The sequence below is a fragment of the Protopterus annectens genome, chromosome 1.part1, assembly GCF_019279795.1.
Source record: "Protopterus annectens isolate FY-2018-M chromosome 1.part1, PAN1.0, whole genome shotgun sequence".
NCBI lineage: Eukaryota > Metazoa > Chordata > Ceratodontiformes > Protopteridae > Protopterus > Protopterus annectens.
The window spans coordinates 332,950,057-332,968,940 of record NC_056726.1 but is presented as its reverse complement, the minus strand read 5'-3'; the positions used below and the strand labels follow the sequence as shown (position 1 = coordinate 332,968,940).

Below are 18,884 nucleotides of genomic sequence, written 5' to 3'. Positions count from 1 at the left end.
TTTTTCAAACGAGATCTGGGTAGCTAGCGCTAGGCATCATGGGATATGGGGTAGCCTCGAGCCAGTAAAACAGCTCTCGAGCTATTGAAGATGGCTGAGTCGGAGCCGAGGATCGGCTCCGAACCCAACCAGCAATAAAGAAGGCGAGAAGAAGACAACTAACATGGAATGTTTTGGTAGGTACATAACTTCTTTTTCTACTGGGCTCTATTGTCTGTAAAATACTCCACCAAGAAACCCACTGATCCCTTGCCGTGAGTCTCATTCTTTCTAACCTCCTTATAACCTCAGGAATCCGTTCTGCTCAGCACCATTATTACTTCAGATTCTCTCAGCCGTTTCTTAGAAGACATTTTCTCAGTGCTTGTACCTAAACTCAGGAAGTCCCTCCCACCTCACATCCCAGGAATTTCTGCCTATACCAGATTGTGATACCTGTTCCAGAAATGTCTTCACAAACAAAACTAAACAGTTGTAACTGTTACAGCCCAGGAAATATTTAACTACAACTGCCATCTTCTTTAGCTTCCTGTCCTACATCTGTCAGGTCTTGTTTTCCTAATCTGTGAAAATATCTGTTATATCATGGACATACATAGGAGTGTCTTCAAAGTTATGTTTCTGCTTGATGCTTGACAAGGCTCTCTCCTCATGTTAGGTAATACCATTGTTTGTTTTTCCTGAATGTTGTTATGTTATACCATTCTTCTTATCTTTAACCATTGGTACAGTATTATTTTTGTAAACTGCATCCTGGGGTGAGACTGAACTGGGTCAGTTTGTGATCAAGGTTAGAGTATGTAAGTAAATACAAAGGGGCTCCCATTTCATGGCGCCCCTGCCTTTCACTGCAGGCCAGTGTCTGTTGATACTGAACTGGGTCAGTTTGTGATCAAGGTTAGAGTATATAAGTAAATACAAAGGCTCCCATTTCATGGCGCCCCTGCCTTTCACTGCAGGCCAGTGTCTGTTGATACTGAACTGGGTCAGTTTGTGATCAAGGTTAGAGTATGTAAGTAAATACAAAGGGGCTCCCATTTCATGGCGCCCCTGCCTTTCACTGCAGGCCAGTGTCTGTTGATACTGAACTGGGTCAGTTTGTGATCAAGGTTAGAGTATGTAAGTAAATAAAAAAGGGCTCCCATTTCATGGCGCCCCCTGCCTTTCACTGCAGGCCAGTGTCTGTTGATACTGAACTGGGTCAGTTTGTGATCAAGGTTAGAGTATGTAAGTAAATAAAAAAGGGCTCCCATTTCATGGCGCCCCCTGCCTTTCACTGCAGGCCAGTGTCTGTTGATACTGAACTGGGTCAGTTTGTGATCAAGGTTAGAGTATGTAAGTAAATACAAAGGCTCCCATTTCATGGCCCCTGCCTTTCACTGCAGGCCAGTGTCTGTTGATACTGAACTGGGTCAGTTTGTGATCAAGGTTAGAGTATGTAAGTAAATACAAAGGGGCTCCCATTTCATGGCGCCCCCTGCCTTTCACTGCAGGCCAGTGTCTGTTGATACTGAACTGGGTCAGTTTGTGATCAAGGTTAGAGTATGTAAGTAAATACAAAGGGGCTCCCATTTCATGGCGCCCAGGCCTTTCACTGCAGGCCAGTGTCTGTTGATACTGAACTGGGTCAGTTTGTGATCAAGGTTAGAGTATGTAAGTAAATAAAAAAGGGCTCCCATTTCATGGCGCCCCTGCCTTTCACTGCAGGCCAGTGTCTGTTGATACTGAACTGGGTCAGTTTGTGATCAAGGTTAGAGTATGTAAGTAAATACAAAGGGGCTCCCATTTCATGGCGCCCCTGCCTTTCACTGCAGGCCAGTGTCTGTTGATACTGCTCGTTTACGCTACATGCATATGCTTGTGTACAATGTTTACTACCATGTTGATTTTCATACCCTTGCTGCCTTTTTCATTAGTTGTTTCTGCCTGTTTTCGGAGTTTAAATTTCTCAAGGATACAATGTTTATTTTAGCAACTTTTTCCTTGCTTTCCTTCTGTTTAGAACAACATCCAATCACCAATGCGATAGACGGCACAAATAACTGGTGGCAGAGTCCAAGCATTCAAAATGGAAGGGAGTATCACTGGGTAACTGTCACCCTGGATTTACGACAGGTGAGTACTACCCATTTTTTCACTCAGTCATTTTCCAGGACTGAAGTTATGCCAGTATCAGATTGTCAGTTTATTTACAGTTTGTTAGCAGGTACATGAACTGATCTCTTGACCCTTTTAAATCATAACCCAAGTACAAAGTGCAAGCCTAGTTTATCATCTTAAAAGTGTGTAAACGTGGAGATAAATATAAGTCATGCATACTAGTGGGTATTATCTCAAAAAATCATCAGCTGTGGTCATGCATACTAGTGGGTATTATCTCAAACAATGGTCAGCCATGGTGTTCATAAGATTTACAATATGTACTTACAGCAGAGATGCTCAGAAAAAAAATTAACACTTTGATGTTGCATTCAGTGGACTTGCAAGTTAATTTCCAGAACACAGAGTCTAAGACTTAGGTTATTTAACTGCAGTAATTAACCAGTGTCAAGAAGTAAACTTACCCTTTTCTTTCTCAGTGTTTTCCTTTCAGTAACCCTTACCTCTATTGTTCCGTGGATTTATTATAACCTTTCTCTTTGTAAAGTACCGTACTTATTCTGTCTTATTTATTTATTTATTTATTTATTGCCGTTGGTTTACCAGGATAGTCCATTGGGCCATAAAGAACCCGTTTTCAATGGAGTCCTGGGGAGAAAAGCTCCATAACAGAAGGTATTTACAACATTTTAACAGTTACAATATTGTAACTGAACTCTGAAAAGCTCCATAACAGAAGGTATTTACAACATTTTAACTGTTACAATATTAGTACAGAGAGTTATTAATATTGTGTAAACAAACAAATGTAGAACTCGTCAAATAGAATAGCAGTCATAACAGTTAAAACAATAGGAAGAAATGTACTAGAATTTAATAAATGTGATATAATACTGATAGAGAATAAATGTCAAAGGTATAGAAGTAGAATATGGTATTGAGGGTGAAATAAGTAGAGTTAGTTATGTGGGGTGGGAACAAGAGCATTCCCACTGAGAAGCTAGATGTAAGTGAAGAGACTTTTTGAAGGCAGAGTTGTTAGAGGTGGTGCGGATGAGTGGAGGTAGGGAGTTCCAGAGGCGAGCGAGGCTGAAGGAAAGAAGGTTTTTGCCTGGGGGATGAGTCGGTCTGTGTACTTCGAGTAGATTTTGATTATTTGACCTTAGAACTCTGTTAGGTAGGTGCATTTTAAAGGCAGAAGAGAGAGGGACAGAGGGTAGGGTTGAGAATAAGCTTATGGGCTAGAGTTAGTTGAGTATAAGTTAGTTGATTGGGAAGTTCTAGCCATTTTAGCTTATGGAGGGAGATGCAGTGGTGGGTGGAGGATTTTGGCTGGTTGCAAATTTTGCGATTTTGTTGTAACAGGAGGTAAGTTGTTGTTTTAGACAGGACTGAAGATTAGTTAGTAGTGGTGCACCATATAGAAGGGATGGTATTAGGAAAGAGGTAGAAAGAGTGATTTTAGTGGCAGATGTGAGGTATGTGTTCTGTCTATATAGCATGCCAAGTTTCTGGTGTGTTTTTTTGATGTTAATTTGCAGGTGGGAGTTAAATTTCAGTTGGTTATCGATTTGGACCCCAAGAAGCTTGGTTTCTGATACTATTTCAAGAGGTGAGTTTTGTAGAGTAGTAATTGAGAAGGTACCCATGTCGGGAGGATGGCTTTGGAAGGAGTAAATAACATTAATTTGGTTTTGGAAGCATTGAGAGCTAGATGATTACCTAGCATCCATTGTTCTGTGGAAGAGAAGGCATCTTGAGTAAGTTTTGTAGGGTATTAATAGAAGAGGCAGAACAGATGATAGTTGAGTCATCCGCATATTGGATGATGCTAGAAAGGGATAGATTTGTGGAAGTCATTTATAAAGATGTTGAAGAGAAGCGGACCCAGTATGGAGCCTTGGGGAACTCCTGTAGGGGTACCAAGGAAAGAGGAGGTAGCTTTTCCATTTAACAGCTTGGCTTCTGTTAGATAGGTAGTTAGAGAACCAGTTCAAAGAGGAGGAAGACAGGTGAAGTTTGGAGAGTTTGTTTAGGAGCAGACTATGTGAGATAGTATCAAGGCTTTGGAGAGGTCAAGGAGTAAGGTAGAAACAATTTTTCCAGAGTCACGGGCTTTATTTACAACCTCAAGGAAGGAGAGGAGGGCTGTCATGGTGCTATGATTGGGTCTGAAACCGTGCTGTGTGGGAGTTATAAGATGGTTGTCTAGGAGGTGAGGAAGGAGCTGAAGTTGGACACATTTTCTAAGAGTTTAGAAATGGGGACAGGATGGCTATGGGACGGAAATTAGTAATGTTATTATTGTTACCACCTTTATGTAGAGGTATAATAAAGGCTTGTTTCCATACTTGGGGAACTGTGTGTTCTTGTAGAGTGGTTAATTAAAATGCTAATGGGGTAGGCAAGGGTTTCAGCGGCTATACTGAGAAAGTAGGAAGGGATATTATCAGGAGCATTGGTACATGGTTTCAATTTCTGAAGAAGTTTTTTAATAGTGGATGTTGGTATAGGATTTAATGAGAAGAGGGGGCAGTCAGAGGTGGGGGAGTGTTGGGTAGGTGGAGTTGGGGATAAGGTGGATGTAGAAGAGAGGGTAGAGGAGTCAGTGGGTGAGGAGTGTGGTATAGAAATAGGAATAGTGGGGGTGGGTAAGGGTATATTAGATAGTAAAGAGGTGTTAGAGAAAGAGGAGGTTAATTTAGAAATTGAATCAATAAAGAAGGAATTGAATTGGGTGGCTAAGTCATGATCTGGAGCATTTGGGTCTGGGGTGGGAGTATCTGGTTTGCTGGGGTGGAGGAGAGTTGAGATCCCTTTCCAGAATTTCTGTGGGTTGTTTTATTTTGGTTTTGGAGTGTAGAGAAGTAGTTTTGACGATCAGAAGTAATGAGTTTCTTTACTTTTTTGGAGGATTTTATATTCATAAGGAGTGATGTTGTCTTGTGTTTTGGTAGCGTCCCAGGCTTTGTCTCTATGTCTCATGATAGCAAGAGTAGTTTTGGAGAGCCATGGAGCTGATTTAGTTTTATTCTTTTAGTCCTTAAAGGGCTTGGGAGTCAGTACTCTTAAGAAAGTTGAGTTAAAGTAAGAGACTGCATCATCAAGGGATAGTGTTTTTAGACAGTTCCAATTAATTGCTTGCAGTGAGCTTGAAAAGATTACTGGGTTAAAGTTTTGTGATCACGGATTGTAATGTGGTTGTGAGTATGCTGAAGGATAGTGGGAAGCGGTGGGTAAAGGTGGGTAAGTGGTCACCAAGTGGGTCGGGAAGAGTTCCAGTGTTGGTGAAGTAGTGAGGGTGGGAGACTAGAATCCAATCCAATATACTCCCATTGGAGGGTTTTAGCAGGGTGGGTTACCAGAGTGATCAGTTGTGAGAAATTGTAGAGGTTGATGTTAGTGGGGTTTGTAGGAGACTGTATAAGGGCCCAGTTAATATTAACATCTCCTAGGATTATGGTTTCATTTTTAATGTTACTAGATAGCCAGGAGAGGATGAGTTCAAGAGTGGAAATATTGTCCCCTGGTGGAATGTAAAGGGAAACTATACATATATGTTTGTGATTGTTGATTTGCAGCATTGTAAGGAGAAGTTCGGCATTGTTAAAGTGTGGAGTAGGTTTGTTATATGGTGTGACTACTAGGGAGGAAGTGTATATAAGGGCTATTCCTCCGCCTTTTTTGTGAGGTCTGTCTTTTCTTATGATGGAGTAGTTAGGAGGAACTATTTCAGAGTCTTTAATGTGTGGTTTTAGCCAGGTTTCTGAAATAGTGAGGATGTCAGGTTTATTATGTATGAGCCAAGCATGTAGGTTTGGTACTTTGTTTACTATGCTTCTTTATCTGTTTCAAGTACCCTTTGCTGCCTCCCCGTTCAATAATTATTTGGTTTTGCTCCCCAGAAACTACCACATTGTCCTTCTTATGTTGAACTTCCCTCACAATAAAACTACCACAAATGCTCTTTCATATATATATATCATCTCTCAGGTCTCAACAGCCAAACCACATTAATTACGTATGTGTCTAGGTCAGTCATTAATCAAATGGCTACCATCCCCGTGGTAGTAACACATTTTAGGTTGGGTGCCCTGACTCCCTCTATATTAATAAAGCCAATACATGTTTATCATCATATTGATCACTGCTGCAGTAGCCTTAACTATATGGATTACAGCCTGCATAGGATATAACAGCTGGCCAGCTTCCAAAGCTTCAGGGCACCTTCCATGTGCCCAAACTGTTAGTCATTTCAAGCTTTGCTAACTGAAAACACAGGTTTGGGTGCCAAGCCCTTCAGAGCTTTCCTGCCTCCAAAGAGCATGCTGTTCTGGGGTTTTCAAGGCTCAACAGTCATCTTGTGCTGCTCATTTGCTGAGTAGATAAGTTCCCTTTGGGGTGGGGGAACCTTACATTTTAAACATTTTTTGTTTAGGAAAGTTGTTTTAAAGCTAGGAGTGCTAAATGTGGACTGTCATGAGACTGTGTTGTAAGTTTAAGCAAGAGTACTTTTTTTTTTTTTTTATTTCCTGTCAGTTTACAAGTTGTTTAAATTAATTGAAAACCATTTTTGTTTCTGTTGGGAAATTGTGTTTATTTTACTTTGGAGCTGACAAAGTATTTTAAGGTGCTTTTTACTGAGTTTTTATGTGAAAAAACAAAATTTTAAAGACATTTCAATTTTACCGGCTTTTGCTGCTTGTTATGCCCAGGAAAGAGGCATCATTTTCAGCTTGACCATTGAAAAAACTGCCAGTCCCACTATTGGTCTTTACTGCAGCCATAAAAAGAAGTTATCAACTACCTTTGCCACCACAGCAGGTAGCAGTTTGCTTCAGCCATAGGTGGGTGGCTCTGTTGTGGCCATTAGATGTACTTCATACACCTGCAGCCACATTGCACAAGGGTTAGCCACATCTTCTGTGACTATTGAGGTCCTCTCAGTGGGCAAGTGGGAAGCCACTCTTGTCAGCCCTGGGAGAGGGAACAGGGAAGGTTTCCCTGATGTTCATCGTGCATACAGCTGCAGTCATAACAGATGGGTTCTCCTGCCGTCAGGCGGGTCCTCGGTCGGCCAAATTCCAAAGTCTAGGTTCGGCGTCGGTTGTCGTCACTTCTTCCCTGACGTCAGTGCGCCAGGGGAATAAAAGAACCAGCCGACGCCATTTTCTCCAGTCTTTCTTGCCGCACGGTGCCCGAAGCAGAAGCAGTTCGCAAGTGCCGGTTGGCCAGCTCCTGAAATTATGAAAATTTTGCAACCGAAGTCTTCTTGAAAGCTAAGTACCCCGTTGGGGAAACTTTTCTTGCCTCAGACCGATGTCAGACAAAGTTAATAATTGTATTTCTTGTGGGAAGCAAATACCGTATAAGGATTTTCATTCCCTCTGCATTCCTTGCTTAGGCCCAGACCACGACGTCTCGGTCTGTCATTTTTGTGCTACATTCAACAAACGCACCATTAAGCGTCGGGCGGAGTTCGCCCAGCACTATTTTGGCAAAAAATTTAACTATATTATGTCGTCGGATACTCCGACTCCAGTTTTGTCTAAAAAAACGCAAAGACAAGGACCGACACACGAGGTCCGCGGCCTCTACCGACACCACGCCAAGCCGACTACAGGTGGTCCGGTTCTCAGCGAGGCGCCCTCGCAGCCCTGCCTACCGACGACACTTCATTGGCGGTGTCTTCTGTGCCCGAGGTCGCTGGCTCCTCGGCCCACACCCTAACTACAGATACCGAAGTCACTCTTGGTGGTGAATCTCAAAATGTAGACAGGTCTGCCTCCTCTCAAGGTGTCTTCAGACCTTCCTCTTCTTTTTCTATCAAGGCTTTCACTAAGTCTAAAGCAGCCATGCATTCTAAGAGACAAGCTCCACAGGGCCCTTCTCCAGGCCCCATGCCTAAAAAACAGATGCTTAAAATGGCTGAGGATTTGATTACTCTTATCAGGGGTTCTCAACCCCCCTCGGACAAAAGGCCCAGAGTGGAGGAAGAATCCCCCTCCTCTGACCAGGCCTCCATTATTTCAGATCACTCGGATGAACAGGAACATTCCTACTCCCCTTTTGAAGATTCTGATGCTGAGGAGTCCATTCCCTCTGTCTCCCCCCCAGAGGATTACTCATTTGGGGAAACCGTGCATACCTTAAGGGAACACTTCCACTGGGAAGGCCAAGAGTACTCATATTCCAAGAAAAGGCTTAGGGATTTTCTCTTGCTACCCCAGCACAGGCCTCTGGCTATACCTCCTGTCTTAGACATAGGTTCATAGGTTCATAGGTTCGTACTAGGCTATCTGCCCTAGGGCATTTATAAGCCTAGCCAGAGTGTATGTGGTTTACACCAACCCTTAGGATGAGAATACTACGCCCTTTTAGGGTTTAGTTTACTATGCCTCTGTCTAGTAGTGACAAAGAGATGACCCCCGGGGTAAACCTACGATCTCCCATCCACTCGTCGAGATTTCTCTTGAAAAGAGTCAGTGAGGGGCTCTGCCTAACATGGACTGGGATTCTGTTCCAGAGTGTAGGGAGCCTCTGGGTTATGAATCTGTCCCTCCAGCACGTTCTATTTATTTCTGTGTTGAGGTTTAAGTCACTTGTTCTCGTGGCTCTGATGGATTTGGATTTTCTGAGGTGGAGCATGTCCATTAATTCAGGATTGGACATGGCCTTGTCGTCAGGCACAGATCACCTCTGAGTAGGCGGTATGCGACTGAATAGAGCTGGAGTTTTTTCAGTCGGGCAGCATATGACATATGTTTAAGACCCTTTATCCTCTTGGTGAGGAACTTTTGGGGTCTTTCCAACTGCTGCAGGTGTCGGGTGAGATACATCCCAAATGGGGCATTGTACTCAATCATTGGCCTGATAAGAGAAGAGTACAGGGGCACAATGACCTCTCTTGATCTAGATGTGAAACCCTTCATGATAAGGTGGGCAATATAGAAGGTCTTCCTAACCACTTTGGCAATGTGAGTGTCAAATGAGAGGTTACTGTCAACCTGGTTCCATAGGTCCCTGATTACCTCTTCCATACTTAATGGATTACCACCTATGTGGTAATTTGTCGGTACCTTGTTTTTCCCAAAGGGTATGACTATACATTTTTTGGCGTTTAGCTTAAGGCCATGGCTCTGACACCAATTATCCATTTCTATGAGGCCTCTCTGAAGGATGTTTGTGTCCGCTGGAGTATCAATTATGGCCCAGTTTGCAGTCATCTGCGAACTTTGTCAGCCACAATCCTCCTATGTTTGCCTGTACCTCGGAAAAATAAATGCCGAACAAGAGGGGTCCCAGGACTGAGCCCTGTGGGACACCGCTTGTGACTGGCTTAGAGTCTGACATAGCTCCAGTAACTCTGACCCTGTGGGTTCTGTCCTTGAGCCAGTTTGCAACCCATCTCGTGACATATGGGATTACATTTAAGCTGGTGAGTTTGTCTATGATGCCCGAGTGGGGTATTGTGTCAAAGGCTTTGCAAGGTCAAGGTAGGCTGTGTGAACTGCCTTACCCTCATCAATGGCCTTAGTGACTGTTTCAAAAAGTCGACCAAGTTCAGAAGGCAGGATCTGCCCTTGACAAAGCCAAATTGGGTAGGATCCAATGTCTGTAGGTCCCCAATGTCTTTGTTTATGAGTTCCATAATGATCCTCTCCATAGCTTTGCAGACCAGGCTCGTCAGGCTTATGGGCGGTAATTTCAGGGTCCAGAAGCACTGCCTTTGTGAAGTGGGACCACTGTTGCCGTCGCCACTCTTTGAGTGCGTATCCTGTGGTAAGGCTAAGATTAAACAGCAGCCTTATGTGTGGGTTTAGTTCCTCTTGGAGTTCATGTAGCACACAGCCGGGACACCATCCGGTCCCATTGATGCTGTGTTTTTAGCTTTAGAGAGGCGGCTCTCACCTGGGCATCTGAGATGTTAGGAGGCTACACTCTGCTGGGATAGTTATTTCTCCTTTTGGGGGAGGGAGGAGAAATTTGCACTGAACCTGTCTGCCAGAATGTTGGCAATGTCAGTGGGTTCAGTGTATTTTGTGTCATTTTGGACTAACTCTGAGCATATCTGGGAGTTTCCACCCAGGTTTCTAACATAGCTAAAGAAGGCCTTGTGATTGTCTTTTGTGTCATTTGCGATTTTTCTCTCAAAGTTGGCCTTGGATGATTTTATGAGTGATCGTAGTTTTTGCTAGTACTGATCAGAGATGCCTTTCCTTTTAGGGATTTTGCTCTGTCATGTAGTAGCTTCCTCCTCCTGTTGTAAAGTTTGTTTATGGCTGGGGTCCACCAGACCGATCGCCTGCCTTTGGGGAATGGGTCTTGGTTTTATTTGGGATTGCATGATCCATGCATTCTTGAAGGTGCCCATAGAAGGCATTTGCAAGGGATTCAGCAGTGTGGGTTGTGGTTTCCACTGGCCCAGGGGCCTTGAAGATACCACTTCAGTCTTAAGAAGTGTGAAGTTTGCTTTGAGAAGTTCTTCACTGTGGTCTTTTGTGCAGGGGTGGGGGCGGGATGTGGATTTCCAGTGAGATTAATTTATGGTCTGATCTTACCAAAGAGGGATGTACTTCTGGTGTGGAGCATTTTGTCCCCATGTTTGTGATGATCAGGTCTAGTATATTGTCTCCTCTTGTGGGAATGGTGACTAGTTGTTCCATTGCATTTGAGTTTATGAATTCTAAGAACCTTTGGGCTAGAGTGTTGGGGCTTGAGTAATGTTCCCAGTCTATGTTTGGGTAGTTGAAGTCTCCCAAAATGATGGTATTTGGAGAGACATTCATACTCTCCAGTGTCTTCAGGAAGGCTGTGTGGGGTGAGTACTAGATGATGTGTACTCGGAGGCCTGCCTTAACCCGGATTCTTTACCTCCAGCCCCAGTCAAGCCTGACAGGTACTACCGGGTTCCTGACTCACACCAATTTTTATACAAAAGCCATGCGGCTGACGCAGAAACTATCTCACAGGGCTCCAAGGGAATTAAGGCCTCCACTGCTAAAAATCCATTACCTTCCGAGAGAGATTCCAGATCCTTAGAAAGGTGGGGAAAAAAGGTATACACCTCGGCCACCTTAACCATGAGGGCATTAAACTGCCAGTTCCATATGCTAAAGTACCAACAGTTTCTGTTATCACAGTTGAGAAGTAAAATGTCACAACCTGAACAACCAGACTTGAAGGAGTTGCAGGATTTGATGCATAGTGCAGAATATGTGGGTAAACATACCTTGCAATGTGGTTTTGATGCTCTAGAGGCCTCATGTAGAGCTGCTGTTACAGGATCAGTCATACGTAGACATGCCTGGCTCAAGGAGCAAACCTTACCAGATCATGTCAAAGCTAAATTACTAGATGCCCCTCTACAAAAGGATGTATTATTTGGTGTTAAAGCTGAGGAAGTATTAAAGAAAATGGAGGAAAAGGCTAAATCAATGCAAACAGTGAAAGATTTTCTACAGGTACAACCTCCACGTTTCAGTAGAAATTGGCCTTCCAAAAATTGGTCCTTTCCAGCCACGGACAGACCCCAATGAGGTAGATACAGGCGCCCGAGGGGCAGAGGGCAATCTCAAGGATCGTTTAGAGGCAGACAATGGCAAGCTCCTACACAAAGAGGTGGTGAGGATAGTTCGCAGCCATTCACAAAGCAAGCCCAATGACTTTCCCCTTTGCATGCCAAGCAAGGCTCAAATGGCAGCACCCTTAGGCGGAAAACTGGCATTATTTTCAAAAAATTGGCATATTGTCACAAAGACAAATGGATCCTGGACATTATAAACAGAGGCTACAGATTCCATTTTCACACCCTTCCAAAAATGAGAGGCATGCCAAACCTGCCACACAATCAAAGGGCAGAGGCACAAAGACAAATTTCAGATCTCATGGACATGAAAGCTATTCAAGAGGTACCTACTCACGAACAAGGTCAAGGTTTTTATTCCAGACTATTCCTGGTACCAAGGAAGGGAAAAGATTGGAGACCTATTTTGGACCTATCCATCCTAAACACATTTTTACTCGTACCAAAATTCAAGATGCTCACATTACAGCAGCTTCTTCCCATGCTGGGCAAGGAGTCTTGGCTGGTAACATTGGACCTCAAGGAGGCATACCTGCATGTCCCAATCAGACAAAATTGCAGAAGATACCTCAGATTTCTTGCAGGTTCAACCCATTATCAATGCTCTGCATTGCCCTTTGGCTTATCTACTGCGCCCAGAGTATTCACGAAATGCCTGGCATCAGTAATTGCCTACTGCAGACTTCAAGGGATACAAATATACCCATATTTGGACGACTGCCTGATCCAAGCGGACAGCAAGCACATACTTCTGAAACATCTGGCTTTTGTAATAATGTTGTTGAATTCTCTGGGATACACAGTCAACAAAAAGAAATCAAGGCTACTACCCTCTCAGAAAATAATTTTCCTGGGTGCCAACTTGGGCACAAACACCCAGATGGCCTACCTCACGCCAGAGAAGCAGGGGCAACTAACTCAATACTTCAGAACACTAGCAAATTTCACCAGGCTGACTGCAAGGAAAATCCTGCAGGCTCTGGGATTCATGGCATCTTGCATCCTACTAATCCCATGTGCAAAGCTGCATATGAGGAAACTTCAGTGGTACCTGAAAAACCTATGGTCTCAACACAGCCACAGTTTGGAAACAATAATACCACTAATTCCATGTCTTCAAAAGGAATTTCTGTGGTGGGCTCAAGCATGCCAAACAAACACAGGTCTCCCATTCTGCAAGCCTCAAGCAAATCAAGTCATCACAACAGATGCCTCGGACTACGCCTGGGGGGCGCACATGACAGATCGGTGCATTCAGGGCAAATGGTCCCAAAAGGAAAAGCACCTTCACATCAATCAAAAGGAAATGCTAGCAGTAATAAATGCTATTATAGCATTCAAAGACTTTCTGCATCCAGGTCAGCTATTGATAAGGACAGACAACACCACAGTAATGTGGTACATAGACAAACAGGGAGGAACCCATTCATACCCCCTATGCTGGCTGGCCATGTCACTTTGGAACATGGCTCTGGAATTAGAAATCGAACTTCAAGCACAGTACTTGCCAGGCAGGGAAAACATGCTGGCAGACAACCTAAGCAGAAATATGACAGATCCACACGAATGGAAGTTGCATCCTCAAGTTTTTACAGAGATAATTCAAGCATGGGGAAGGCCAGACATAGATCTCTTTGCCTCCCACAAAAATCACCAATTGACAAAATTCTGCTCAAGGACTTTTCATCCACAGGCCTGGAGAGTGGACGCTCTCTCTCTTTCAGTTGGACAACAATGACAGTTTATGCCTTTCCACCTCTTCCTCTGCTGCCCAAAGTTCTATTAAAAACCAGAGCAGACAGACCAAAGATGATTCTCATTGCTCCAGACTGGCCAAGACAGCACTGGTACCCACTCCTGAGGAACCTGCCGCATTCCCCTCCATGGACCCTACCTCTAATGCCTCTTCTTCTGACTCAGCACAGCTTCAAAACTCTTCACAGTCAGCTGAAAACACTCAATCTGGCCGCATGGAAGATTCCTTAACATCACAACAGACCCTACTCTTTAAGGAGGTGCAGGATGTCATTTTGGAGGCCAGAAGGCCGTCTACTAGAAAAGCTTACTCCGCAAAATGGAAACTGTTTTGTGCCTGGAATGAGAAAAAGGGCCAGAATCCTGGAAAACTGAATTTACCTCAAATATTACAGTATCTAGCTGAGCTGCTAAGCAGTGGACTTTCATTCTCCTCCATCAAAATCCATGCCTCAGCCATTTCTGCAGAATACAACACTGATCCACCTTTATTCTCTCACCCCCTCTTAAGACATTTCCTCAGAGGGGCTAAGAATATAAAACCCCCAAGGAAACAACCAATACCTGCTTGGGATCGCAATTTCATTCTAGAAAAGCTGACCTTGCCTCCTTTTGAGCCAGCTGCCTCAACAGATTTGCAATATTTGTCCTGGAAAACAGCTTTCCTTCTGGCTATCACCTCAGCTCGTAGGGTATCGGAACTACAAGCCCTCGTGGCTGTGCAGCCTTTTATCATCTTCCATCAGGACAGAGTTTCTTTACGAACCAACCCGTCCTTTATGCCAAAGGTGGTATCCAGGGTAGCTTTGAATCAGGCTATACACTTACCTACCTTCTACCCTAATCCTCAAAACAAAGGGGAGGGACTACTACATTCCTTGGACATCCACAGACAGCTGCGTTATTATTTGGACAGTACAAAGCCTTTCAGAAAATCAGAACAGCTCTTTGTGTCCTATGCTATAGGAGCTCAAGGGAAGCCAATTTCCAAACAGACAATCTCAAAATGGATAGCCCACTGCATACGCTTTTGTTACTCTTTTCATGGTAAAACTGTACCTGCAGGCATCAGATCTCACTCCACAAGGGCCACAGCTACCTCTGCAGCTTTCCTCAGAGGAGTTCCTACCAAAGATATTTTGGAAGCAGCCACTTGGAGTTCTGTGCATACCTTCTCCAAGCACTACCACCTATCATTATACTCCAAAACTAGAGCAGACTTTGCCACTGCAGTCTTGCAGGGCATTCTGGCTCCTCCTAGTTCCACCTAGTGCCTACCACCCCTTTCTTAGCTTTGGGATTCTACCCATCTGTTATGACTGCAGCTGTATGCACGATGAACATAGTACAGTTTTGTACCTACCATAAATGTAGATGTTCAAGTGCTAATACAGCTGCAGTCCAGGTTTCTCTCCCTCCTTCCCCTCTTGGGACAGGCCTATTGGCTAACACCTCCTCATACAACCTGATTGGGGTATTCTTTTATGATGTATTTGCTTGCAACTACTGTATTTTGATTATATTGCATTGCTTTATTACACAAATTTATGTATTGCCTTCCTTCTGGGGGCTCCTGACATCTGGGGCAAGAAAAACTGAAGAAAATGGCGTCGGCTGGTTCTTTTATACCCCTGGCACACTGACGTCAGGGAAGAAGTGACGACAACTGACGTCGGACCTAGACTTTGGAATCAGGCCGACCGAGGACCCGCCTGACGGCAGGAGAACCCATCTGTTATGACTGCAGTTGTATTAGCACTCGAACATCTACATTTATGGTAGGTACAAAACTGTACTTTCTGTCAGAATGCTGTGCCCATCCCTGGGGGAGCTGCTGTTGGCCCCATTTTTCTTGTCAAAAAGAAACAGAAAACAAACACACATCTTTTCCACATCAAATTTCCTTAGACAGGAGTAGTTTACTGAGTCTGGGTTAGAGTTTAATTCAGGCTATAGATGCTTTTTATAAAGTAGTTCCTGGTAAAAGAAAGAGGGATGCCTCTTTTCCCGAAGAGATTCAGATTCTGAATTTGGACAGGACAATGAAGGGACAGGTACAGGCTGACTCAGACTCTGAGGAGAGCTCAGTTTCTGATTATAGAGCTTTCTCTTTCTGTGAGACTTTTTCCAGAATGTGCCAGTGTTTTCAATGGGAGAACACTGAGGTTTCTCAGTCAGTCATAAAGTACTGTGATTTGTTACTGAATGAATTTCCAGAACCTTCACCCATTTCTCCATTCCTAATGGCTGTGGAAGATGTGTGTGTCACTGCCTGCAATTTTCCTGGTAGTCAGCCAGCTCCCCCTAAAAAGGCAGATAGGATGTATAAAGTTCCTCAGCTTTTTAAGTTTTTATGCACTATTCCCAAACCTGACCCAGCAGCTATAGCTTTATTTGATCACACTGCTGCTAAACGCTTACTCATATCAAAGATTGCTCTTTCTGAGCAGGTCAGAAGAATTATTGATAAGTATGGGAAGAAAGAGTTTCAGAATTTTGAATTGTCAGGTTCATATGTTAAAGTTTGTTCTGACTAATTATGAAAGTATGAGGAATGTTTTATCTGCAGTTTCTTTTTGTGAGGAAAAATGTGCTTTAAATTTGTTTTCTTCTGTTGCATCGGTCACGACTCATTGTTTACAGTGCATGTGTATGACTCATTTGGTACTTCTTCAAAGGTTATGGCCACTGGGACGGTGTTGAGGAGGTTTGCATGGCTGCATCTTCTGTTACACAGATCATCATTGTTTACACTGTGTGTATGACTCAGTTGGTACTTCTTCAAAGGCTGTGGCCACTGGGACGGTGTTGAGGAGGTTTGCATGGCTGCATTTTCAGAACCTCCCAAATGATAAAATGAGATTTTAAATTCACCTTTGGATAGAGATTTAGTTTTTGGACCTTGTGCTGCAGAGGTGATCAAAAAGTGTGATGAAAGGAGTAAGCTGATCCAGGGACATTTTCTAAAAACAACCTCAAGGTTATGCTGCTGAATCCTAAAAGTCTCAACACAAAACTGTATTCACTGAAAGCAGTCTCACTGTGGAAGAAGCAGACATTTTTGCAGTCATGGAGACCTGGTTCTAGGCTGTGGCGAGCACCCCAGCCATACCGGGTTACACCTCCTTCCACACATTCAGACCACAAACTGAAGGTGTGAAAACTAAAGAATACGGTGTAGCAATATTCATAAAGATAAATACACCTCCAGATTGGTCAGATAGCACGATTCCCTGGAGATGCAACTAACTGTTGATAGGACACCTGTTCAAGTCACTGCCAGCTACAGGGATACTCTTTACCCCCTTATGAGGATTCTGATGCTGAGGAATCAATTCCATCAGCCTCTCCGCCTGAGGACTACTCCTTTGGGGAAACCTTACATACCATGAGGGAGCATTTCCATTTGGAGGGCCAGGATTACTCAGAATCCAAGAAAAGGCTCAGAGACTTCCTTTTATTACCTCAACACAGACCCCTTGCTATTCCGCCAGTGTTGGATGTTGTGGATGATGTGTATACTGAATCCAGCTTAAATCCTGGTTCTTTACCTCCAGCCCCAGTTAAGCCTGGCAGATACTACAGAGTCCCTGATTCTCACAAATTTCTTTATAAAAGCCCTGTTGCTGACCCTGAAACTATTTCTCAGGGCCCCAAAGGGGTTAAGGCCTCATCAGCAAAGAATCCATCCCCTCTGACAGAGATTTCAGAGCATTAGACAGATGGGGGAAGAAAGTATATACATCTGCAACTTTAGCAATGAGGGCCTTAAATTGCCAGTTTCACATGCTAAAATATCAGCAATATTTGATGTCTCAGTTGAAACAAAAAATGCTTCCAAACTCAGATCCTCCTAATTTTAAGGAAATGCAGGATTTATTGCATGCAGCTGAACAAGTGGGAAAACATACTTTGCAATGTGGTTTTGATTCTTTAGAGGCCTCCTGTAGAGCAGCAGTTACAGGTTCTGTCATTAGAAGACATGCTTGGTTAAAAGAACATACGTTACCAGATCATGTTAAAGCAAAACTATTGTATGCACCTTTGCAGCAGGATGTGTTATTTGGAGTTAAGGCAGAAGAGGTATTAAAGAAAATGGTGGATAAGGCAAAATCTCTGCAAACGGTGAAGGATTTCTTACAGGTTCAGCCTCCTAGATTTAGCAGAAATTGGCCAACAAAGAATTGGTCCTTTCCAATTACAGACAGACCTCAAATGGGGCAGATACAGACGTCCAAGAGGTAGAGGTCAACCACAAGGTCCTTACAGGCCTCGACAATGGGGTGCATCAACCCAGAAAGAAGGGGAAGACAGGCCCCAACCATATAAAAAACAGCCCCAATGACTTCCCACTACAGCTGCCAAACAGTTCTCTCTTGGCAGCCCCCTTAGGAGGAAAACTGGCACTTTTCTATCACAATTGGCATATGATCACCAAAGACAAATGGGTTCTCAACATTGTATCTCAAGGTTACAGGTTCCACTTTCACACTCTGCCAAGGTTAAAAGGAATGCCAAATCTGCCACCAAATCAATGGGCAGAGACTCAAAAACAAATTACAGCACTCGTGGACATGAGAGCTATTCAAAAGGTACCACCACAGGAGCAAGGACAAGGATTTTACTTGACTCTTTCTGGTTCCCAGAAAGGACAAAGCCTGGAGGCCCATTCTGGATCTTTCTTCTCTAAACACTTACCTGGATGTTCCAAAATTCAAAATGTTGACACTACAGCAGCTTCTTCCCATGCTGGGCAAGAAAGCTTGGCTCGTAACTTTGGACCTCAAGGAGGCATACCTGCATGTCCCTATCAGACAAAACTGCAGAAGATACCTCAGATTCATAGCTGGTTCAATGCACTACCAATTCTGTGCACTGCCCTTTGGCTTATCTACTGCGCCCAGGGTCTTCACAAAGTGCCTGGCGCCAGTAAATGCATTTTGCAGACAGAAAGGAATTCAAATTTATCCGTACCTGGACGACTGCCTGATTCAAGCAGAGAGCAAGGGCATTCTTCTAAAGCATCTGGCATTTGTAAAAAAGTTATTAAGTTGCCTAGGGTACACAGTAAACGAAAAGAAATCAAAACTAGTGCCCTCACAAGAGATAATATTCCTGGGTGCCAGCTCGAATACAATGGCCCAGATGGCTTATCGCACACCAGACAAGCAAGGACAACTGATTCAATATTTTCAGTTGATGACAACAAGGACCCAACTCCCTACAAGAAAAATTCTGCAGGCCTTGGGTTACATGGCATCTTGCATACTACTAATTCCATATGCCAGACTGCATATGAGGAAACTACAATGGTACCTAAAGAGTGTCTGGTCTCAACACTGTCAAAGTTTGGAAACAGTAATACCACTAATTCCTTGCCTTCAACAGGAGTTTCGATGGTGGGCTCAAGCTTGTCACCTCAAAAGGGACAGCCTTTCACTCA

General features: G+C 43.7%; 1 protein-coding gene across 1 annotated transcript in view; it reads left to right on the top strand.

Annotated features, from left to right (window-relative positions):
- The window catches only part of LOC122814462 (laminin subunit alpha-1-like), a 502,951-nt gene that overhangs the window by 214,417 nt on the left and 269,650 nt on the right, over window positions 1–18,884 (top strand). Inside the window, exon 3 of the mRNA XM_044087045.1 lies at window positions 2,003–2,115. Coding sequence (XP_043942980.1) covers window positions 2,003–2,115 — 113 coding nt within the window. The remainder of the gene's footprint in view (window positions 1–2,002; window positions 2,116–18,884) is intronic.